Source organism: Plutella xylostella, chromosome 29, assembly GCF_932276165.1.
Source record: "Plutella xylostella chromosome 29, ilPluXylo3.1, whole genome shotgun sequence".
Classification (NCBI taxonomy): Eukaryota; Metazoa; Arthropoda; class Insecta; order Lepidoptera; family Plutellidae; genus Plutella; species Plutella xylostella.
The window spans coordinates 4,265,865-4,291,020 of NC_064009.1; the positions used below are offsets into that span (position 1 = coordinate 4,265,865).

Here is a 25,156-nt window from a genome sequence, read left to right on the forward strand (position 1 = left end):
TATTGGCTTGTAGTTGTACCAAATCCCACTACTGCCGCTGTAGCAAGGTTTGGCATGAGTACCACCGAATAGCTTCGGCACAACTCGTAAAATATGATAGGGCCCTCCCTAGAGTGGGCCGTGTAAACTCATAGGTAGAACACCCTTGAACTAAGGATCCAAGTCTAGTAATTACATATTTACAAGTTGTTTCATTTGTCAATCGAAGCGCCCGTTGTATGCAGGATAGACGTAAAAAATAAAACCGTTTTTTTCCTGCATAACTGGGCATTTCTGTTTTCTAAGTGATTGTAAGTCAAATCAAATATACCTAATTATGTATATATATTTTTTACTTCAGACGTGATGTGTTTAGTTTCCACCTACATAGGAATCAAACCCGTGACCTAGAAGTTCTAATAGTTAATTAAGTACTTACTAAACTACTATTTTCTTTAAAATATGTGTTCTTAGCAGCTAGCAGTTATCGGAGGACCCAAAACAATGAAAATGACCGAGAAACATCTACAAACTGGTAAGTCTTACTTTATTATGTAAGTAGTTACCTATTACAGTTATTTACTTACACGTGGAAGGGTCTCTTATCGATTTCCTTTCAGCTAATAATAACATTAATAACAAGCAAGCAGTTGGTCGAATTCTCATTGTTAGGTACCTCCTTAACAGGAGGAGGGGAGCCATTATTTTTTAAGTGAATATGAATTAATTATTACATTATTTGCCAATCGATCTTTCTTTTGTATAGCATCTTAAACTATGTACCTAATTAGGAAAGTATACATATACCTGTCTTATGATGGGCTAGTTTCTTAGCTAGTTTACATTGACGATTCTCTCACTTACTGAATATTTCAGGAGATGCTCTGCCTCCATATAATGGCAGACTGCGGCTTTTTGCCATGAGATTCTGTCCATATGCTGGCCGCTGTGTCCTGGTACTGAATGCTAAGAACATCCCCTATGATGTGGTCTACATCAACCTTACCAAGAAGCCTGAATGGATCTTCAACTTTAGCCCTAAGGGTAAGGTATTGCGGTACAACTGTTACCTACAACAATTTTTGATTCTCACTTTTGACTTATGTCGTCATCGTGTACGTTTTAATCGTAGAGCGAAAGTTCTACATTTAGCATGACCTCCCTCACCCCCTTAATTTCTTACATAGGTACTGCTGTGTAGGTATTATCGGAGAATTCCCTAAAGTCTAGTAGCCTCTGGCCTTTAGGAGTTTAGAACCGCTTGAACCCTATATACCCAGGTGTTCACTACAAACAACACGCACCCGCAGAGATGTTGAGCACGAGAATAGGGCTAGCAAGCTACAAGGATTGAATTCTCCTTATCATCATACTTACTACTACTTTGACATGTGCATTGCGCACCTCCAGGAGCGGTGCCAGCCCTAGAGTACGAGGAAGGCAAGGCCCTATTCGACAGCAACGTGATCAACACGTACTTGGACGAGGAGTACCCGGAGTGCCCGCTGCAGGCCTCCGACCCGCTGCGCAGGGCTCAGGACCAGCTCGTCGTTGAGAACTTTAATACTGTGAGTATGGGTACGAGTTCTAGTCTATGCAGTCATTTCCTTTATTCTTCGCCGTGACCGCCGAGCAATCGTAACGGACATTCGTGTCCGTTACGATTGCTCGGCGGTCCTACCTACACGATCGGAATTCAGGTACCTTACCTGCTATAACTTGCAGAACATAAGAAGATTAATCAACTATGTACCTACCTACCTGACACTAGTTTTTGCACATGTCTTGTTGGTTGGTACAGTAGAAAGTTCATGTGAAGAGGAGGTTGGCCTAGCCACAGCAGTCAGCATCTAAAGCGGCTGCCTCACGTCAAACTGGTAGGCCCTGTCTCACATTGGTCTTATTACGTAATGTCTATAGCCTGTTTATAAGCATAAATAAACTAATGATGCTGGTATCTAGTCGAAGGGCGTCACCATGGATTAAGTATATACCTACTTAAGTACCTAAAATGACCACACCCTCTGCAGGTCATAACAGCGTACTTCACGGCAGCCTACAACCCTCAAGGCTTGCAGCCGTCTCATCCAGAGATCTTCCACAAAGGCCTGGAGCTTCTTCAAAAGGAACTGGAGACACGAGGCACGGAGTTCCTCCATGGTGCTGAAGCGGGCATGGTGGACTACACTCTGTGGCCCTTCCTAGAGCGGTTTGAGGCTCTGCCGCTGGGAAACGCTGAGTTAGCTCTTGACAAGTCTAATTACAAGACTCTGGTTAGTACCTAATACCTACTGTAGATAAATATATAGACAGTAGACACCCATTTACGGATTCCTAACAGAAATCTCTTTTCCAGCTGACGTACATGGAGTCTATGAAGCAACTGCCAGCGGTGATGTCCAACTACTTGCCTCCAGACATATACGCCAAATTCACCGATTCCTTCGTCACTGGAGACCCTGACTATGACATTCTCCTCTCTAGCGATGAAGGGTGCTGATTCCATCTAAGAAAGAACACGGAAAAGTCAGGGCAATTGCTAGTCACACGCTTTTTTGAAAATTATTTCGTGCATAATAAAATTAATGAATTCACCCACTGACCTAAAATGCGTTGTGAATTCACATCTTACTTATGAAATACCTATTTAAGGCATGAAATTAATTAAGAAACAGAAAATTTTTACTTATCTTATTTAAGTATAAAAAAGTGAGATGTATAGTTATACCAATGCAATGTAACCCTCATCGGGCACACGGGTCAAAATAACTTCAACCAACTGGTAGGCTGTAACTTTACGACTGTGTGCTTATGCTCAATCTGCTGGAATCATTTTGTTATACATAATATAAAATGCATGCATTAATGAAGATAATTATTGTTTAAAGATTTTATAAATATTTCAAAACAACTACTGGTTATAGCTGTAAAACGATTTTTGGTAATCATTGTGAAGTAAACATAGTCAGTGACGATTATTATCCTTTATACTTTGAATTTCATTCCTCAATCATATTTATTCAAAATAATTACTTTAAAATTAATGTTTAAATATCTAAAGATTTATTATAAATTGTAAAAGCGATAATTTTATTGTTTTGGAGGTTTTCACTCGTGGTCATCACATCCACCACGTGCCCTATAAATACGACCGCAGGCGTAAGGCCTCTCCCACTTTTGTGACAGCAGCCGACGAGTGAACACCTCATTAAGATAAGTACACCCGATTGTTATTTGTTAATTAAATTACTTATGCTTTGGTTAAAACGATAGCAAAACGTTTTAGGTACTCTGTTTTCAAGTTCTTGTAAATTGGTGTATTTTGGTCATGAAATTTGTATGGTAACCACATATTTATAATAACTTACATAAATAGCTAGATATAGTGAATAATTAAATTGTGTTTTATTATTGTTTCACCGTGGTTGGTTATGTTTCCTACCCTTAATAAAGTTGCTAATACGTTATTCCCTGTTTCGTTTTAAAATCAACATTTTCTTGTGGGAATTATTTTTAACATTTTGGTAACCACATATTTATAAAAACTTACATAAATAGCTAGATATAATGAATAATTGTGTGTTATTATTGTTTCACTGTTGTTGGTTATGTTTCCTACCCTGAATAAAGTTGCTAATACGTTATTCCCTGTTTCATTTTAAAATCAACATGTTCTTATAGGAATTATTTTTAACATTTTCAGAAGTGGGATCGTGATCCCCACGATGCCGAAGCGATCGCGAAAGACAAACAGAGACACTTTTCAAGTGGAAGAACTGCTTCCTGGCAAACGATGGAGACCGTGGCGTGCAGCTTCACCAGAGCCTGCTCCAACTGCAACAGTGGTCACAGAATCATCAGATCCCGCCCCGCAGCCTGCTCCAGTGCCTGTTGTTCCTGAGCCAAGTACTTCGAATAGACTACCCTCAAGTAAGGTCTACCCATATTCTTTTGAGAATTCGAATATGAAACCGGACATCATACCTATATTTGACCCTGAAAAGTCGGAAATTTTTTCACAACAGTGGCTTAATAAAATTGAACAATTGGCATCCATTCATAACTGCAGCCTTACTCCCAGCGATTAATAGTCGCTATCCAAAAAAGCCAATTAAAACTCAGTTGAAAAATTTAGGCCGATTCAGTTGGTACCACCACCTCGGTTTTGACTGAGCCGCGGACCAGGGACAACGTAGAAAATATATCAAGAAACGACTAGTGATTATTTTTGAAACGGTAGCCGAAGTAAGCCGATATCAGGCCGATGTTGCGTTCCGTATTTCAATAGAGGTGAAAGAAAGAGATGTCGCTCTATAAAATTGTATAAGATCTTGTGTTTTTTCTCGCTCTGACAAGGAAAAAATTGGTGTGCGTTCGAAGTAGTAGCGAAGCTTGAAATAAGAAATCCGGTAATCATCAGTCCATATTATGTTTTTATTTTTTCAATGTTAGTAAAATATTAATTAAAATACTTATTAAACACTAGGTTAAAGTCATCACTCATGCCATATTTTACTTATTATTCACAAAAACTTAACTTTGTAAACGTTAAAATATGAAATTAGGGGCTTTTGAACGCATTCAAACTAAAAATCAAAATACTCTGTGAACCTGTGAAAACACTCCCTCAGTGTTGCCATCAGCGTACATTTTACACATTTGACGTACTATTTTAGCCTCCCATGTGTAATGTGTATATAATTGGTCCATGTAATGTACCATTTAAACTTAACTTCCAATATCATGATTATCATGTGTAAAATCTTTGTTTATGGACTATTTTACGTATTTTTTTTGGAATCGCAGCAAAAAAATTATTAACCACAATTAGTTACGATTTTGATTTTCTTGTATGATTATTTTCTCAACCAATATGATTATTACATGATTACAATGAGTATAAGTATATCATACATAAAACTGCGGGGTACCTACTCTGAAGGTTTTAGGACATTGTAACACAACATGGTCCGATAACATCAAAAGCTATTATATGCAGTCCCGTTTGAGTGGCATGGCCAAGCTGTGGCATTCTTCCCTAACTAGTTATGATTTAACTTGGCCACAATGGAAAGAGGAGTTGATTAGAGCGTTCCCTTGCTCAATCGACTACCCTGAGTATTTAAGAGACATGTTAGCCCGGAAGAAATCTTTTAACGAGTCTATGGCCCAATATTTCTACCAAAAGAATGCAATGCTAACTAAGCTGGAAATAACCGCGGAAAAGGCGGTGGCTTGTATAATTGACGGCTTACCAATGCATATGAAGGCCCCGGCTAGAGCAGGGAATTACAAAACTTCCTCGGAGCTTTACTCCAATTTTCTGGCGGTTATGGAAGAAAGCAAGTTCAAGCCTCAATCATTTCGTCCAAGAGTTAGTCCTGTCGTGAGGCCTAGGGATCCGAACGAAGTTCATGCAAGAGATCCTAAGAAAACTGTAACGTGTTTTCTATGCAATGAGACGGGTCATACAGTAAGGCGTTGCCCTAAAAATTCAAATCGACCTTCTTGTACCCATTGTGGAAAGATTGGCCATAAATCTGAAGATTGCTGGTCTAGGCTGGTCAAACCTGACACTGGTGCAAACAACTCATCAACCAGCATCAATCTGATTTCTGCCGAGGTAAATGACACATACTATACGGAAGTCAATGTCAATGGAATAAAACTTTTGGGATATCTTGACTCAGGTGCTAAGATAAATGTTGCTCGTCCAGAGATCAGTCACATGTTAGGTATCCCACTTTTACCAAGCACGTCACTCATACGCGGATTCACGGGTAATGTTACGCATGCCAAGGGTTTTCATCGTGTACAGATGACTATTAATGATATCCCTATCGAAACCGATTTGGTCATAGCAGATTTTCCTCTTGAGAAAGCTCAAATCATTATAGGTCAACCAATAATCAATGATCCTCGGCTTCAGATCGTCATCCATGGCACAAACCTTTCTATACAGAAAGCCAAACAAGAGATAGTGGAACCCGTGTTCGATATCTTAGCAATAGAAGACATACATTTCCCCGAAAAGCGTGTCCCTATTCATTGTTCAAGCGATGTGGTAATACCTCCTCACTCTACTGCACCTGTACGCGTGATTATGCCTAGTGCAGATCGTTCACAGGATATATTTGTAGAAGGCCGCACTCGTCATTGTACGGTGCGCAATTTCCAAATCTCATCGACATTACTAAACGGTCAGTCAGGTGTATTATGCATTAGCAATGATTCTTCTGATGCATTACTTCTCAATCAAGGTGAATTATTGGCAAGAGGCGATATTGACTTTGAATATCCAGAAAGCTGTCCTTCATTGCAATATGATTTAAATGTTTCTATGGAGGATGTTTTTGCAGTAGATGTTCAGAAAATTCAATGTAACTCTGATAACCCCACTATCAAGGAAAAACTAAATGACTTACTGATAGAATATTCGGGCTGTTTTTCTTCAAGTACCTCCGACTTAGGTTGTACGGACAAAATTGAAATGAAAATTAATTTAAACTCAGACAATCCGGTATGTTACCGGCCGTATCGCCTGTCTCTTCCAGAGAAGGCTATTGTCAGGGATAAAATTAACGATCTTTTGGAAAACAACATTATACGAGAGTCAAGTTCCCCTTATTGCAGTCCCATTGTATTAGTTAAGAAGAAAAATGGTGATTACAGGCTTTGTGTAGATTATAGAAAACTTAACAGTATTACTGTCAAAGACAAGTACCCATTGCCAATAATCGAAGAGCAGATTGAGAAGTTGTGTGGAAAAAAATATTTCACTAGCTTAGACATGTCACAAGGGTTCTATCAGATTCCGCTGGAGGAACAATCAATCCCAAAAACAGGATTTATCACCCCCGAGGGCCACTACGAGTTTCTGAGGATGCCTTTCGGTCTCGCTAACTCTCCTAGCGTATACCAGCGTCTGATGGATAGGATCCTAGGTGACCTGCGATTTGATAAAGTCCTTCCGTATATGGACGATCTTTTGATTGCATCCACGACGGAAGAAGAGGGATTAAAAACACTCAAAATGGTACTCGACATTATCAAAGAATCAAAACTAACATTGAACTTGGACAAATGTAAATTTTTGCAAACTAACATTGAATATTTAGGCTATGAGATAACAAATGGCGGCATACGACCCGGAATGAAGAAAACCGAGGCAGTCAGTAACTTTAAAGAACCTCAAAATGTGCATGAGTTAAGGATGTTTCTAGGACTTACCAGCTATTTCAGAAAGTTTGTGCGAGGCTATGCCCTTATTGCAAGCGACCTTTACAAACTTTTGAAGAAAAATCAACCGTGGTTATGGAATAGCGAACAACAGAATGCCTTCCGAAAACTCAAAACCATTTTGACCACTAGACCACTGCTTGCATTGTATGACCACTCTGCTGAGACTGAAGTTCATACAGACGCTTCTAGCAAGGGTTTAGCAGGGATACTTTTACAACGGCATGGAAATGAATTGAGACCCGTCGCTTATTTTAGCCGTAAGACCTCTAAGGAAGAGTCCGTATATCACTCCTACGAACTCGAGACGCTAGCAGTGGTAGAATCACTTAAACGATTCAGGATTTATCTAGCGGGCATTGAGTTCAAGGTGGTGACTGACTGTTCTGCAGTCAGGGAAACTTTTGAAAAACGAGACCTTCTACCAAGAATAGCCAGATGGTGGCTCAGCATTCAAGAGTATAATTTTCATGTTGAGCATAGGCCGGGTACAGCTCATAAACATGTAGACGCTCTTAGTCGTGTTCCTCTGGACACGGATAGTAGCACAAATATTACAGAGATTTTCGTGTTAGATCTCTTGGACTGGATCGTCTGCACACAAAATCAGGATTCGAAACTAAGGGTTATTCGTGATAAATTAGAAATCGACAAAGATGATAAAGAACTCCGGAATGACTACGTGATAAAAGACAACAGGCTCTACAAGAAGATAGCCAATAATCAGTTACGGCTAGCAGTGCCGAAGTCAGGAAGGTGGTACATAATGCGAAAGTACCACGATGACATTGGACATCCTGGTCTCAAACGGTGTGAGACCATCATTAAAGAACAATTCTGGTTCCCGAAGATGACCAAATTTATCCGAAAATACGTGAATAGTTGCCTGGATTGCGCATATAAAAGGGGACAATATGAAGATAGGCTGCACCCTATCGAGAAGGTGGATGAACCTTTACACACCATCCATATCGATCATGTGGGACCCTTTTGCAAGAGTAGAAAAGGTAACTCATATCTGTTCGTGATAGTAGACTCTTTTACGAAATTTGTTTGGGCGGAGCCATGCAGGACTACTAAATCAGCTGAGGTCATATCGAATTTAGAAAAAATATTTAGTATGTTCGGATATCCCAAGCGAATAGTCTCTGATCGTGGAACCGCATTTACAAGTAAAACTTTTAGGGATTACTGCAACAACAAACAAATTCAGCATATCCAAAATTCGGTAGCTTCACCTAGATCCAATGGCCAAGTTGAGAGGTTCAACAGAACACTCATCGAAGCCATTAACAAGAGCACCGCAGAAGAAAAGGACTGGGATACCTGTATCATCAATGTTACATGGGGGATCAATAACACTATCAATTCCACCACAGGTTTTCCAGCCTATAGGCTAATGTTCAAAGCCAAGCGCAGTCTTCTTCAAGGCATGGGCGAAAATGAGAAAGACTCAGAGGAGACAGCAGAAGCAGTTCAGAAAGAAGCTAAACAAAACATTGAAAAGACAGCAGAGAGAATGAAGAAAACTTTCGACAGTAAGAGGAAAAACCCAACCATATACAAAGTGAATGACCTAGTTCTGTGGAACAAATCAGAATGTGCGACCAAAGACGCTCGGAAAAAGCTGAAAGAGAAATTTAGCGGGCCCTACAAAATAAAAAAATGTTTGGGTAATGACAGATATGTAATCGTAGCACTAAAGGGTGTCAAGGGATATAAAAAGTTCACAGCCGTAGTTGCCTCAGATGTGTTGAGAAAATTTATGGATGTTTCTGAGAAAGAAGACTCGTCTAGTGACTCCAGCATTGATAGTACAGAGGATTTGATAGATTTATTAGAAGGTTAATCAAATTATCAAATAAATGATGACTATTCCCCCACATTTTGTCAGATACGTGTTGTGGATTTAGTCTGTTAGTGGCAAATAAAAATACAAATATAATAAACAATCATTTTATTTTCAGAGGTAAAATACAACTGGTACCTATCTGATCCGTGTGCACTCTAAGGTATCCCATCTCCGGGCCGTCTGCATGACGACTGGTATACTCACTTGGTGATATATCATCTCTGGGCCACCTTCTTAGTGATTGATTGATCTCTGGGCCACCTGCTTGGTGATGTATCTTTGGGCCACCTATTTGGTGAGTGATTATTGGGCCACCTATTTGGTGATTGATCTCTGGGCCACCAATTTGGTGATTGACATCTGGGCAACCCAAATTGGTGATTGATTTTTGAACTACCTAGGTATACTGATTGATTTATGGGCCACCTAATTGGTGATTGATCTCTGGACCATTATGTATAACACAGGACTTCATTCATAATAATTATATTAATGTTTAATGTATATATTATTATGAGGTATCATTTGAGTATGCTGTATTAAAATAGTGCATAACCTTTAAGTATGGACGTGGAGTCTCACAGGCTACCTAATGTTTACGTTTTCATAGTTTTGCCTATTTCCCCCCGCTCCCCGCGATTGAGCGGCTCAGTAGCTTTTGTTTTAGTTGCCAAATTACCAATGAGGAAGGAGGTTGAGTCGTCCGGTGAATATCACGTGAGTATGACCATCAAAAAATTGACTGGAGCCTGTCAGGCTACACGTCCATTGTTGCCATACAATATATTTTGTATGAGCGATTATGTTTTTTTTAGAATTTTTTTTCAAAATGTGAAAAATAAGTTATGCTGGTACTTCTAAAGGTAAAGGTAATTTCTAAAAAAACTAGCACGTGTGCATGTAGTGCCTCATGTGCAAAGACGTGATATAAATAGACGATTGCCAAGAGAACTGAGGTTGACTAATGAATCGAGTTTTAGGTGATGATAATTATGGTCACAGAAGGTGTCCAGGATCAAGAAACCAGTCAAGGGTCCACAAGAGCATGTAGAATCTGTCCCGCGAAAAAACATAGGATGAATACCTATGTTTGTGTTGCCTGTGTGTCTCCAAGTGTTCTAGACCTCTGTGCATTGACTGCCAATAAATTGGCGCTATTAGACTGTGGTCAATATTTTATATAATAGTTACCTGAAGCAGGTGTTTTGTGTTTTCGGTTACTTATGTATTATATTTTAAGAAAATAAGACAAATTTTGTTATAGTAATAAGTTTGACTGTTTTTAATACCAGAAAATGTAGCCTCAGTAAATTAGGACTTAAAAGTGCCATAAGTTTGAATTTTTCACATTTCTATATTTTTTTAAATAATATTTGATTACATAAGCACGTTATTATATTGCTAAATCCTTTAAATTCAATATCCAATCAGTTTTAAAGTAATCTTATATCAAATTCTCAAAAAAAAAGTGTATGCATATAGGAGCCTGTGAGGCTCCACGTCCGCACTGGTGTTAAGAAAAAATGACGTCCATACTTAAAGGATAAGTGTAGATTATAATTGAACTTATAACTATGTGTGAGATAAGATAAAGAAACAATATGAATTAACATTATTATAATATTTTAGGAAATTTTGCATAACTTCTGTGATTAATTATACATGTAATTTGCAGGGACGCAAATAATAGTCAGGATGGACGAGTTGTTATACATAATATAAAATGCATGCATTAATGAAGATAATTATTGTTTAAAGATTTTATAAATATTTCAAAACAACTACTGGTTATAGCTGTAAAACGATTTTTGGTAATCATTGTGAAGTAAACATAGTCAGTGACGATTATTATCCTTTATACTTTGAATTTCATTCCTCAATCATATTTATTCAAAATAATTACTTTAAAATTAATGTTTAAATATCTAAAGATTTATTATAAATTGTAAAAGCGATAATTTTATTGTTTTGGAGGTTTTCACTCGTGGTCATCACATCCACCACGTGCCCTATAAATACGACCGCAGGCGTAAGGCCTCTCCCACTTTTGTGACAGCAGCCGACGAGTGAACACCTCATTAAGATAAGTACACCCGATTGTTATTTGTTAATTAAATTACTTATGCTTTGGTTAAAACGATAGCAAAACGTTTTATGTACTCTGTTTTCAAGTTCTTGTAAATTGGTGTATTTTGGTCATGTAATTTGTATGGTAACCACATATTTATAATAACTTACATAAATAGCTAGATATAGTGAATAATTAAATTGTGTTTTATTATTGTTTCACCGTGGTTGGTTATGTTTCCTACCCTTAATAAAGTTGCTAATACGTTATTCCCTGTTTCGTTTTAAAATCAACATTTTCTTGTGGGAATTATTTTTAACATTTTGGTAACCACATATTTATAAAAACTTACATAAATAGCTAGATATAATGAATAATTGTGTGTTATTATTGTTTCACTGTTGTTGGTTATGTTTCCTACCCTGAATAAAGTTGCTAATACGTTATTCCCTGTTTCATTTTAAAATCAACATGTTCTTATAGGAATTATTTTTAACAATTTATCAAAAACGTATGTGTACCTACTATTACGTACTTACCTACTACAAATCATGAACTATTCTTTATAGCCTGAAAACTAGCTGTCGTAATCTAACAGTAACGAGGAGACTGGAGGTTTGTTTCACTGAAATTAGTTATGGTCAAATCTGGTGCTTTAAAGAGACCTCGATTATAGGTATCTAGGAGGGAGGAACGTTTGCTGTTTGGGACATAGGACTATGAGGATGGCTATAGTTAATTACTTAACTCCTAGCACTAGAATAATGGCTCGATTACACCTAACGAGTACAGTGGTGAGATAGTATCCTCAGCCGATCCTCGACCAATTAACGGCTAGCAAGTGAATACAAAAAAAAGGGAACAATGAAGATTTCACCGGAAGCGGAAGTAGCAGACAGATAATTCCTCGGAATAATATCGGCTACCATACAGTCTACATATATCACCATTTTTTTTTTTTTTATATTAGGTTTAACGGCCCTGGATACGTGTCCTTTTGAGCCAACACTTGTTAGTTCACTTCACTTCACAGTTTGTTTATTGTATTTATGATGTATTTATATAGCGGTGCATAAAACTTCTGGTCAGCCAAAAGATCTTGGAGGCGTGTAGGTACTTCATCATCATCACAAACACTTTGTAGTTCAGTCACGAGTATCAGTCTGTGAACACCAAAACTTTGACAGTTAAATACGATGTGATTTAAATCAGCGTTATCTTCTTCACAAAAAGTGCATTTCGAATCTTGAACTAAGTTTAATCTCTTCAGGTGAGTCCGGGTCTGGCAATGGCCAAATCTCATTCTATTTATGGTGGTAATGAATTTCCGACAATCAGCTGTTTTATTGCGGTGGTACCAAGGTTGGGCGGGCGGGCTTCCTTGGATATCAGCATACCATCTTCCCTTTTCTTTGCTCGTCTCTTTCCAATAATCATGCCACAGTAATTTCATTTTGTGCTTCAGTTGAGAGTGGTAGTCAGTAAAAGGAATCTTTAGGTCTGTGGAGTGATCTTCATTGTGTTCATTTCTGGTTGCTTGGTCAACTATCTCATTTCCAGTGAATCCTCTATGAGATGGTACCCATACAAACTCAATAGTTTTACCAGTGTTGTACAAATCGTTAATTACATTCTTAATATTAATTACTAAATAATTTACAGAATATTTAGAACAATTATTTTTTAATGCAGTTAAAACACTTAAGGAATCTGAGAAAATAATAAAGTTTTTAAATATAATATTTTTAACATACAAAAGAGCTTGATAAATGGCATAGCTTTCAGCTGTAAAAATGCTACATTTACTGTCCAACTTAAAACATTTGGTAGATTTATTTTGAGGATCATAAAATGCTGACGTTACTCTATCTGCTGACTTAGACCCATCGGTATACAGAGAATACAAGTTATTAGTATCTAAAAATTGCAGTAGCTCAGCCTGACTATTAAAATTTTGTTTATTTACAATAATACTATTAAAATGAATATTATAGCCATGTCTGTAAAATGGCCATAAAGAGTCTTTGTACATATTTACAGTAATAGACTTTAAGTGAATTATGGTACGAAGTAATTCTGGGATATTACCCAATAATAATTGAGATCTATTTAAATATGGGCCCAAGCTATTAAATGAAATATTATGTTGAGTTGGAAGAATTCTATTTAAGACACAACTATTATCTGATGCTATTATCTTAAGGCAAAAGCGTTCAGCTATTTGAAATCTTCTGAAATGCAGAGGGGGAATGCAGGTTTCACATTGCATAGCATTAATGGGGGTGGAGCACATAGCACCAGAAATTATTCTTAATGCTTTATTTTGTATGATATCCAATTTCTTTAAGGTAGTAATATTTGCATTCATATAAGCTAATGAGCTGTAGTCAAAGTGACTACGAACTATGCTTTTGTATAACATTGATAATATCTTTGGGTCAGATCCCCAATGAACTCCAGCAAGAGATTTCAATATATTGAGTCCTTTACAAGCATTTTTAATTATATAATTAATATGAGGTTGAAATGTTAGTCTTTGATCCAACCATATCCCTAAAAATTTCTTATCTTCTAACCATGGTAATGGACAATTATTATAAATAACTCTAGAGTTACATATGGTATGTTTTTTACTAAATAGCATGACTCCACTTTTATTAGGACTTATGTTCAACTTGAGTTTTCCAAAATAGAAAGAATGGACCTGTTCAAGGGCATCATTTAAGTTATTTACAGCTATATTTACATTTCTATTTACAGTGTATATTAACAAATCATCGGCAAACTGCAAAAATTTTACATTTGTTAGGGTTAAGTATTTATTGATTTGTGAGGTATATATGTTATACAAGAGAGGGGAAATTGTGGCCCCTTGCATTGTCCCTTTGTACACATGTCCTGGTCCATGTATATTATTATTAAATTTGACATACATTGTCCTGTTATATAAAAAATTAAATATCCATTTACAGATATGACCTGGAATGCCTATTTCGGACAGGATTTGTATTAGTACAGATGGATTAACATTATCGAAGGCACCTTGGACATCAAGAAATGCACAAACAGTTGCTGAGTGACCATGAAAGGAATTCTTAATGTCTTCTACAAGAGAAGTGAAACTTTCTGCAGCACTACGCCCCTTTCGAAATCCAAATTGTTGTTCAGGTAATATTTTATTTGTTTCTACAAAATGATCTAATCTTGTTTTAAGCATAAATTCAAATAGTTTACCTACGCATGAAGAAAGTGCGATTGGTCTGTAGGAATTAAAATCGTTTTCTGGTTTATCTTGCTTTAAAATTGGTATTACACATTGTGTTTTCCATGTGTCAGGGATAGAATTAGATATCCAAAGCAAATTAAAAATGTTTAATAAAGTTTTCTGTGCAGTTATGTGCATGTGGCGAATAAGTTTGTATGGAATATCATCTAGGCCAGGAGAAGTATCTTTCCGTGTTTTTATTGCTGCTAAGAACTCATTGAAGGAGAATGGCTGAGAGAGAAAATCATTACTATCATAATTATTTCTATAAAAGTATTTATTTAATGAAGCTTCATCTATTTGTTTCTCAGGAGGAGATTGAGGTGCATATTTATCCAGAAAAGAGGGGATCCACTCATCATTTTTGGGTGTTTTGGGTAAGGCTACACGATTAAATCTTCTTATATAATTCCAAATTGTACTGACTGGTGTATATCTATTGAATGACTCACATAACTTACTCCATCCATTTTTCTTTTTTTCTGCTAGTAATTTCTTTTTTAATGCGTCTAGTTTTTTATATTGAATGTAAGAATCTATTGAAGAGTTTGATCTGTACAAATTTAAGGCCTCTTTACTTTTTTGGACGGCCTCACTACATTCAGTATCCCACCAGGGAACAGGCTTTTTTAATATAAATTGTGTAGTTTTCTTAAATTTAGGTATACAAATTTCTTTGATTTCGTTTAATTTATTGCAAAATTCATTGTAACTTTCAAGAGGACAAGAATTATTTATTACTAAGTCTCCCAATTTATGTTCTGTTTCAGATAAGAACTTCAGCCAGTCAGCTTTGCTGTACACAAAACGATCAATGGGTCTACCTATTTCATATTTATGTACTGAAGTCTGTATATCAATAATAGTGGGAAAGTGATAGCTGCCCATGGAGTCATCATGAACTCTCCAGTGGCAGAGTGAAGCTAAGGATGGACTTATGCAGGATATATCTATTGCTGAGGGATTTTTATTAGGGCTACCTACTGTGGTTGGAGTTCCAGTATTTAGAATACATAAGTCGTATTCATCTATAATATTGTATATCTCACTACCTCTGGAGTTAGTGGAAAGGCAACCAAAGGCAACATGATGTGCATTAAGGTCGCCTGATAGCATAATAGGTTTAGGTAAATCATTTAAAATTTGCTTTAATCTTCTTCCTTGAAACCTACGCTGGTTGTTATTAGTAGGTGGACTGTATGCGCATAATAATGTCAGATTACCAGCATTAGTTGATAAGATTATAGCCGTGGTTTGCAAGAATTCATAAAAGGGTGTGGGAGAAACTGTATATTTTAAATGGTTTTTTACTAATATACCTACACCACATCGTCCGTCCTTACCGTTTTGGTAGACGAAGTTGTAGCTGGGTATATTAAAAGTATTTTTATCTCTAAGCCAGGTCTCATTTAATAGACAAATATCAATGTCGTTGTCATATAAATATTTTATAAACAATGGTTTTTTGTTCATAGCGCCCTCTATATTATATTGTGATATTCTAATAAAATCTTTATTCATTTTTTAGTGTTTTTGTTAAAATTTCTTTTATTACTGTTGTTGTTATCGTCCTACCACCATTGCCAATGGCCACCAACGCGGCAACCAATCCCTTCAGTACAATTTCATTGGATAAAATTTCATTTATTAAATTTTCGTTACTTAAAATTGTTTTTGTTTTATTCTGAATAGTCTCCCTTTCGTGTACCTTAGACTTTTCTGTTATATTTTCATTAGTTTTAAGTATTGTTTTAGCTGCTGGTGTTGCAGCTGCTGGTGCTTTCATGGAAGAGGCATACTTAGGATTTCTGGCACGTGGTGCTGGAAAGTCCTTCCCATAATTTTGAAAAATGTTGTCATTTTTGTTATTTTTCATCGCCGAAGCATATGTTTTATTTTTTAATTCATGAATTTTAGTTTGTTTTATGGGGCAGTCCCTTGAAATGGCCAGGTGCTCTCCGCTACAGTTGATACATTTGACAGCTTCATTCTTACATTCTAAATAATGATGGTCCCCGGCACATATGGAGCACCGTTGAGCCGACTTACATATTTTAGCTCCGTGATTGAATTTGAAGCACTTGAAGCACTGCAACAACGGTGCTACATACTCATGTACCTGGAACCTGAAGATGTCCAGGTAGACAGCTTCGGGCAACGAATTTGCCAAAAATGTCACACTCACAGAATTAAATGGCTTAACTTCACCATTTACCTTGCGCGTAAAGCGCCGTACTGCCACTATTTCTAATGACGACTGTAATTTCCTAAAAAGTTCCTCATTGCTTATGTTTGTGGGTACAAATCTTAAAACGCCGATTTTCTCCACAGACCTGGCTGGAATGAACGCCTTCATTTCATATTTCTGAAGGAAACTCTCGTTTTTCAGAAAATTGTTAGCAGTGTTTGTCTGAGAGAAGGTCACTCCTATTTTGCTTGCGTTGATTCGCTTTATGTTTGTGACTCCTTTAATTTCATTCCGAAATAATGTGGCCAACATCAGGGGATTCTTGTTCCCGAGCCGCTCGCCCGCCTTCGTGCTTTCTACAAATACGAGGTACTCACCGCTGCCGCTGCCGGTACTCACGTCTGGAAACACTCTCTTGTAGTTAGGTTTTGTATAGGGTATGTACATGTCGGAATAGTCCCTTGTGGATTGCAGAGACTCTTCCTCATCATTGTCCCGGCCCCTCTTCAGATTGGGCGGGGAAGCTCGATCTCCACCCCCAGGGGACCCAGCCCCCGGAGGCTCCTCCATTTTATACACCAAGTATATACAAGTTAATTACAATATATTACAGTATTAATTTACAGTGTTTAACTAAGTTTTAATAATTTTCGAAAAACTTTTGTAAAATCGCGCCTACTCTTTTCAAAAGCCCGCCAAAAAGTCCATATATCACCAGTATCACCACCACAGATAAAAAATAATACGTGTGCTGAAAGTGTCAATGTCAAGCAAGTTTTTATTTTTAATTGTCATTTGTCAATCGGAGGGCCCGGTGAACAGTCCTTTTTATCGTTTTTTGTGGGTTTTCCTCCTTTATTCCGCTGCTGAATTAGTAAGTATCTATTTAATTATTATTTTATGAGTAATTGCTATGATATGTATGACTTTTCCATAGTTAATTAATCTACAAGTAATTATTACATGTATAACCTGCATTTCAATTTACATTGGCTTACTTCGCCATTATCTTACATTATTTTTAAAACTTTAACAGGTTTCCTCGTTTATTATTAAAGGAACTAAGCAAGATGTCCGAGAAACATCTGCAAACTGGTGAGTCTCACATTCTCTAAACTCGGACTTTAAGATCGATGTCAATCTTTCAGCCGGGATCATATCGGCACTGGTAACGGTATTGGATACTTAAATGGGCAAATAAACATAGGAATGGCGTGTGTTACAAATTACAATTACGTATATATTAGTATTTCAAATACTTATTAAAGTAGAAATTATATATCCTGGATATACTTGTGCTACCATGAGTAACTATAACTTGTGTTGTAAGTTTTGCTAAAATAAAATAATTTTACCATACATTCTGAATAAAATAACTTTACCATACATTCTGCAGGCGATGCTCTGCCCCCATTTGGTGGAAAGCTCCGGCTCTTTGCCATGAGATTCTGTCCGTACGCTGAGCGCAGTGTGCTGGTACTGAATGCTAAGAACATTCCCTATGACCTGGTCTTCATCAACCTTGACCAGAAGCCCGAGTGGATCTTCAACTTCAGCCCTAGGGGTAAGTTTAGAATAATTTCCATAATAGGTATTAAATTTACCTGTATACTGTTCTAGAGGGTATAGAACTCTCAAATAAGTATTCATAATGTAAGGTCTGTTTAATATTCATTTACCTTAAATTCTAAGCATTTGTCATTATAACAGGAAAATAATGACAAGGATTTTATGATTTATATGACTCATATTGATTTCATCTGTTTGGATGTTGACAGGATACAATTTTATGGAACTTAATAGGTTCATAAGTTATAACAACAAGTACATAAACCAGTAATATTTTGATACATTCTTAGGATCTGTTCAGAACCTTTCACTGTCTAATCAGCCTATTAATTTATTTCTTATACTTATATTATCTAACAGAATATACCTAACACAATAATATAGATTATTATTATAAAATATGTATAGCCTGAAACAGGATATTATTCATAGTTCATCCACTAATGTACATACATCCTGTAATACACAGGTGCAGTACCAGCGCTGGAGTATGAGCAAGGCAAGGGCATCTTTGACAGCAACGTGATCAACGTGTACTTAGACGAGAAGTACCCGGAGGTGCCGCTGCAGGCCGCCGACCCGCTGCGCCGGGCCCAGGACAAACTTATTGTCGAGAACTTTAGTGCTGTGAGTCATCTATTAAAAATTTTTTTGTATACTTACATATTTTTGTTAATTGATTTTCTGATGATGGAAAAGATAGAAAAAAGATTGCATAACTAATGCAAAAGAATATGGGCATTGCTATATCCCATTCCACGGGGAAAGACATCTGACAGAACACTTATTACATTCGAATAAGGGAATTTTTGTTTGTATCAGATGTCTTTCTCCGTGGAATGGGATATAGTAAGAGAGGAAGACCAAGAAAGATGTGGCTTGATTGTGTGAAAGAGAAAGTTATCTCCATTGGAGTGTTATCTCCATTGCTGTGGGTTTTAGTTGTGAATGATCTACTTTGCGATCTAAATAATAAAGGTTTTACAACAATAGCCTACGCCGATGACGTTACGATTCTCATTGGCGGTCTGTTTGTAAATACCTTATGTGAAAGGATGCAACTTGCACTGAACATCATAGAGGAATGGTGTCACAAACATGAATTGTCAGTGAACCCAACCAAAACGGAAATGGTTCTATTTACCAAAAAGACTAAGATAGGTAATTTAAAGCTACCTAAACTTTTTAATACAACCTTAAAGTTAACAAATGAGGTAAAGTATCTCGGCATATGGCTAGACCACCGCCTAAGCTGGTCTAAACATGTGGAGAAAACCCTAAGTAAAGCAACAATATCCCTATACCAAACTAGGAAACTTGTTGGATCCAAATGGGGACTCAAGCCAAAGCTGTGTAAATGGTTGTACACAGCGGTGGTCAGACCTATAATAACATATGGAGCAGTGGTTTGGTGGCAAAGATCGAACCTCATTACTGTGAAAAACAAACTACGACAGTTTCAAAGGCTTGCATGCGTTTCAATCACTGGATGTATGAAGTCAACCCCAACAGCCGCCCTAGAAATAATTCTAGGACTTCCACCACTCGATATTATCATCAAGCAGGAAGCTAAAGCGGCGGCGATAAGGCTAAGTAACATGGGACTATGGTCAACGAATACTACTGCACAGGGACACAGTCGCATACTTGACATTGCCAAGTTGTCGGCTCCCGGGTCCACTGAATGCAGCGACACTACTATAAAGACGTTTATCTTCAACAGAAGCTACACTATCCAGCGAGATCAGTGTGGCACATCAGACGAAAACAATTACGACATCAATATCTACATTGACGGAGCCAAGAACAAGAAGGGCAGCGGTGGAGGTGTCTTCTGCCCGGAACTTAATTTACAATACTCTGTCAGCTTCGGGAACAAAGCTACTGTTTTTCAGGCAGAAGCTGCCAGCCTACTTGACGGAGCTACACAAATAAAAGACACAAAAAATAGCAATATCTGCTTCTACACAGACAGTATGGCTATTTTAGGTGCCTTAGGCAGAACTGTAACAAAATCTAAATTAATTTTAGAATGTCACAGAACACTGGAAAACCTAAGCATTTCAAATAATGTAACAGTACAGTGGATTAAAAGTCATAACGACAACATAGGAAATTGCGAGGCTGACCGACTAGCAAGAATGGGATCAAATACCCTACCAATAGGGCCAGAACCATTTATTAGTTTGTCATCAAAGGCAATAAGGCAAGTTCTCACCGATAAAACACTATCTGAACACAATCAGGAGTGGAAAAATCGTGTAGATTGCAGACAAACTAAAGCGTTTATTGTATCACACAACCATAAACTTACACGCTACTTACTCAACCTGTCCCGTAGTAATATATCATTAATGGTAGGATTAATAACAGGACATTGTTGCGTGAATAAACACTTATATACCATAGGTAACTCAACTAGTCCCTTATGTAGGACATGTAAGGAAGTAGATGAGACGGTTGAACATATTCTGTTAGCTTGTCCACCTACTACAGAAACAAGATTATCTATTCTTGGACCAACAGAGCGCCTACCTCAGCTATTACAACACCCAGGCCTGCTACTCCAGTTTACTCGGGAGCTAGGCTGGCTGAGCTGAAATCAAGGGGATATGTACAAAGGTTCCACTCGAGAGAGCCACGTACAGGAACTTCACCCCCTATGAGAATAGAGAATAGAGATTGTGTGAAAGAAGACAGTGTGGAGTGAATGAGGATATGACAGAGGCTAGGGTAAAATGATGTCACAAAGCCAACCCTAAATAAGGAAAAGGCTAGGCAGAAGGAGCTAGTAGAGATCTATTGACAGTTGGCAGACATACTATGTAATACATTTTACTATATTTGTATCATAGCAGTTATCATTTAAAATAAATAGTTGACTGGTACTTTTATATCATAATCTCAAGAGAATATCAAACAGTGATGCTTGCTTATCAAATTATATTGTCATGCTGACAAATATACTGATAAAGCATAGACATAAATTATGCAATGTCATAGAACCCATGATAGCAGATAAAGCCTATTTTACTATTAAAGTCTAGTTCTATTATTATTTTTTATAAGAAGATTTACCTTTAATTTACGTTATTCTACTCTAATCTGCAGGCCCAATCAGCTTACTACACAGCAGCATTCAACGCGCAAGCCTTGCAGCCGTCTCATCTGGAGAACTACCACAAGGGTCTTGAACTACTCCAGAAGGAGCTGGAGACCCGAGGCACCAAGTTCCTGCATGGAGACCAAGCTGGGCTGGTCGACTACACTCTGTGGCCCTTCCTAGAACGGTTTGAGGCTTTACCGCTACTCGGGAAAAGCGAGTATGCTATTGACAAGTCCAAATATGATATTCTGGTAAGTATGTCTTTTAAGGCATAATAGAAGTTATGTTTATCTGACGCACGATGATGGTGCAAAATATATTCCTAACTACATTAAACTCAAACTTTATCAAAGTACATACGTGCCATTAAATTAACACATCACATTATTCATTGAACTAATTGAGTACCCTCCATCACACATGCAAATCTCAACCAGGACGGGTCTCATTGCTGGTCGATTCATGTAGGCTGCAGCTTTTTAAAGCGCTATGTACCCAGAACTAACGCCATTTGAAAAAATAGGTATAGTATACAGGGCCTAATCCCCCAAATATATTATGAGCTGGGTTTTGCTATTGAGTAAACTCGATATGCAATACTTTTGTCAAATCCCTAACCAAAACCTCTTTTCCAGCTGACCTACATGGAGTCGATGAAGCAGGTGCCAGCTGTGAAGACCTACTACCTGTCTGCCGACATGCACGCCAAGTTCACAGAGTCCCGCGTCAAGGGAGACCCCAACTACAACATGCTAGACTCCAGTGCTGAAGTCTGCTGCTTCCGCCCCAGGAAGAAGAAGGAATAGATGCAATATAATTTACACCGCCCTATTTTTATTTATATATATGTATGAAGTTTACTACAAGCATGTGAATTTTGAATGCAATAAAAGTACAATTACATTGTGAAATGTGTGTTTTGTTTTTCAGTCTTTAGTTTGTTAGTAGGTATCTAGAAGCGGAGTTGAAAGTATTAGGGATGTAAAGCACCTTGTCGTTAATATAAATACTTACATTAAAACTAAGTACCGGTACATAGTTTTAAATAAAGGATACTATGTAGGTTTGTAACTTATATCGATGTATATATGTGTACATCTATCCTGTATGTTTTATAACCGGATAGTTTTGCGGTTTTGTTTTATTATAGCTGATTGTATTTTTATATATAAGTAGGGAGTTCGTTTTCCAAACGTGGTAATCGTTATCTTTAAAGATTACAATATCATTAGACATAGGTACCTATCTATTTACGAGTCTGTAAAAATAAGATTTGATAACATTTTACACTATTTACCAAATGACTTCGCATAACTCTTCATGGTAGATAATTAATTGCATGATAAGTTGTTAGGTACATTGAATGAATCATTCCCAAATAAGCCATTCCGATAATATAATAAGTAAGTATAACACAAGTAAGTACGTCCAATCGCCAATGAAATTGACAACATAGGTATGACCAAGGCCATCGAGCTACTTTGAGGTTATTTATATTGGAATCGATTTCATTATTATTGTCTTGGTAAAAACCGTATCGAGAAAACAAAAATATTCATAGTGTAAAATGTTTCTTATCAATTTATTGCACTAAGTATTTACGATCGCGTAGTGAAGTGGGTAGATAAGATTTACTCTTAACAATATGAGGCTGTTAGTAACATCACTAAAACCGGTAAGATCGGTTGGACAAGTGTTAAATAAGACTGAAGCTCAGTATAGAACCATGTCTACAAGAGGAATCAAGTTTAATACGAAACACCTTAGGAAGGGTAAGTTTATCCATACAATAATAAGAAATATTATTAATTTGTCCTTACTTAAGTACTAAAAGTTCAAACTTATGTATACTTAGCTAGTTGACTGAGGTAGTTTAAACCTTGTCTACTACTCATAAAGTATTTTTGAAGAAGTAAAGTTAATTTAACCAACATGACAATTAATAAACAAGGTTAAGTTAACTAACCACAATAACAACTCAGTGGCGCCATCTAGTGTCAGTTATGCGAACTACTTAACCACAGCGAATAGCTAACCATTCGTTTTAATTCTTCTTCGTTCTATTTCTGACCGAAAATGCTTGTTTCTGAATTCCAGGCGACCCTCTTCCTCCGTACAATGGCAAGCTTCGTCTGTACAACATGCGGTACTGCCCCTTCGCGCAGCGCACCGTGCTAGCTCTGAATGCTAAAGACATCGACTATGAGGTCGTCAACATCAACCTGTTCGAGAAACCAGAGTGGCTCACCAGCAAAAGCGCTTTCGGTTAGTACACAACTGTTACCGTCAGTTTCACACCTGAGAAAGTAAAGCGAAATGCGGAACTTGAGTGTGGAATGCATAGGGCTGATTTACTGAACTGTTTACACTTTTAGTTCTTAGGTAGGTACATAGTATGAAACACCACGACCAAGTGGGTTGGATATCCCATTACAGATAGACAAGCTGGATAATTCGAAGTAAACCTCTAGACAGGTACCTCACACAAGAACACATCATGCCTAGAAGCTATACCTCCTCATCATGTAATTATTACTTAAGTACCTCTTTTCACAGGTAAAGTGCCATCCCTAGAGATCAAGGAAGGTCTGTCGATCTACGAGAGTTTGGTCACAGTGGAGTACCTCGACGAAGTGTACCCTCAACGTCCCTTGCTGCCCAAGGACCCTGTGCAACGGGCTCTAGACAAGATCATTGTTGAAGCGTGCACCCCGGTTAGTAATCTGAAATAACAAATCTTATACATCTGTATAGCTATAGCTGCTGTATAGGGTATAGGTACCTACCGAGTAATTTAGCTTAGTCGCTGAGGACGTCAACTACCACTGGCACGCAGTAGGTGACTATGACAATACCTACTATTTATGTATAAATACAATTTCCCTTTTAGTGTTATATAAAATTCAATTTTAAAAGATCACATGATATCCACGGATAGCCTTTACATCTAGTAGTAGGTAAGTACATACAATCCAAGATATTGCTAACAATAAATAACAATAACATACCATTACATTTCAGATCCAAGGCCTCTTCATAAAGCTGATCAAGTTCCCCGAGTCGATCACAGAGGAAACCGTCGCGGCGTACCACAAGGCGCTGCACTTCTTGCAAGAACAACTTCAGTCTCGCGGCACACGGTTCTTCGGAGGGGACCAGCCAGGGTTCGTGGACTACATGATCTGGCCGTGGTTCGAGCGGGTGCTGCCGTATCAGAAGGTGGAGTCTAGGGTTCAGATCGACGCGGGGAAGTTTAAGTTATTGGTGAGTTTTGGATTTTGAATCTTGATGAAGACAAGACAGGACTGAAATGAGAGGACTAATAGCATTTGAATGCTATTTCATAGCTCTATGTATTTCAGATCACATATTAACTACAGTCAATAATAATAGCATAGGTAATAGAGATTGCAAGCCGGGTTTCAATCTCTAATAGGTAGGTACACAATTGCCTAACTTATACTACAGGTCATCAACTAATGGCACGGCATGATCAATAGTTCTTACGTTGCGTAGATAGTTGGCTATTTCAGCATAGTATCTGCAAATCATTATCATTAACTGATGCACGTACTGGATGTTGGCATACAAAATCTGGTGCTGTCACAATAAGTTATCAGCATAGTAATTACGTCATACCTAATTACTTTTCTTTTACAGTTGGAGTATTTGCAGAATTTGAAGCAAGATCCTGTCGTGAAGCAATATCTGATTGAAGACGAAGTTTTGTTCAAATTTCTGGAACCATACAAGACTGGCGGCGAACCTAACTACGACTTATTGCTGGAAGCCTAGATATTTAAACTACGGTTACGCTATGTAAATATATTTAATCATTTTATAATGCGAGCATTTTTTATAATCAACTCCTTATTTTTCGATAGCATTCC

General features: G+C 37.5%; 3 protein-coding genes across 3 annotated transcripts; all 3 read left to right on the forward strand.

Annotated features, from left to right (window-relative positions):
* The first annotated feature begins 228 nt into the window (after positions 1-228).
* On the forward strand, positions 229-2,588 carry LOC125488545 (pyrimidodiazepine synthase-like). The gene is made up of 6 exons (XM_038116406.2): positions 229-290; positions 454-514; positions 856-1,023; positions 1,390-1,547; positions 2,010-2,252; positions 2,336-2,588. Exons 2-6 carry the CDS (start codon positions 484-486, stop codon positions 2,477-2,479), a joined length of 744 nt encoding a protein of 247 aa, XP_037972334.2. The 5' UTR covers positions 229-290; positions 454-483; the 3' UTR covers positions 2,480-2,588.
* Positions 2,589-17,366: 14,778 nt separating this feature from the next.
* On the forward strand, positions 17,367-22,177 carry LOC105393991 (pyrimidodiazepine synthase). Its single transcript, XM_038116402.2, has 6 exons — positions 17,367-17,465; positions 17,628-17,686; positions 17,988-18,155; positions 18,630-18,787; positions 21,272-21,517; positions 21,902-22,177. Exons 2-6 carry the CDS (start codon positions 17,662-17,664, stop codon positions 22,070-22,072), a joined length of 768 nt encoding a protein of 255 aa, XP_037972330.1. The 5' UTR covers positions 17,367-17,465; positions 17,628-17,661; the 3' UTR covers positions 22,073-22,177.
* A 530-nt stretch (positions 22,178-22,707) lies between these two features.
* LOC105393992 (pyrimidodiazepine synthase) lies at positions 22,708-25,110 on the forward strand. The gene is made up of 5 exons (XM_038116389.2): positions 22,708-23,038; positions 23,364-23,531; positions 23,823-23,980; positions 24,288-24,530; positions 24,927-25,110. The coding sequence occupies exons 1-5, from the start codon at positions 22,912-22,914 to the stop codon at positions 25,059-25,061; spliced, it is 831 nt and encodes a 276-aa protein (XP_037972317.2). The 5' UTR covers positions 22,708-22,911; the 3' UTR covers positions 25,062-25,110.
* The last annotated feature ends 46 nt before the right edge of the window (positions 25,111-25,156 follow it).

What these genes read in the sequence shown, in the direction of transcription:
- LOC125488545 (XM_038116406.2), top strand. Translation starts at nt 484, where the DNA reads ATGAAAATGACCGAGAAACATCTACAAACTG. An exon ending in CTTCAACTTTAGCCCTAAGG is followed by an intron (nt 1,024 to 1,389) that starts GTAAGGTATTGC and finishes GCGCACCTCCAG; the next exon opens with GAGCGGTGCCAGCCCTAGAG. An exon ending in TCGTTGAGAACTTTAATACT is followed by an intron (nt 1,548 to 2,009) that starts GTGAGTATGGGT and finishes CACCCTCTGCAG; the next exon opens with GTCATAACAGCGTACTTCAC.
- LOC105393992 (XM_038116389.2), top strand. Translation starts at nt 22,912, where the DNA reads ATGAGGCTGTTAGTAACATCACTAAAACCGGTAAGATCGGTTGGACAA. An exon ending in TTGTTGAAGCGTGCACCCCG is followed by an intron (nt 23,981 to 24,287) that starts GTTAGTAATCTG and finishes ATTACATTTCAG; the next exon opens with ATCCAAGGCCTCTTCATAAA. An exon ending in CGGGGAAGTTTAAGTTATTG is followed by an intron (nt 24,531 to 24,926) that starts GTGAGTTTTGGA and finishes TTTCTTTTACAG; the next exon opens with TTGGAGTATTTGCAGAATTT.
- LOC105393991 (XM_038116402.2), top strand. Translation starts at nt 17,662, where the DNA reads ATGTCCGAGAAACATCTGCAAACTG. An exon ending in CTTCAACTTCAGCCCTAGGG is followed by an intron (nt 18,156 to 18,629) that starts GTAAGTTTAGAA and finishes TGTAATACACAG; the next exon opens with GTGCAGTACCAGCGCTGGAG. An exon ending in AGTCCAAATATGATATTCTG is followed by an intron (nt 21,518 to 21,901) that starts GTAAGTATGTCT and finishes CCTCTTTTCCAG; the next exon opens with CTGACCTACATGGAGTCGAT.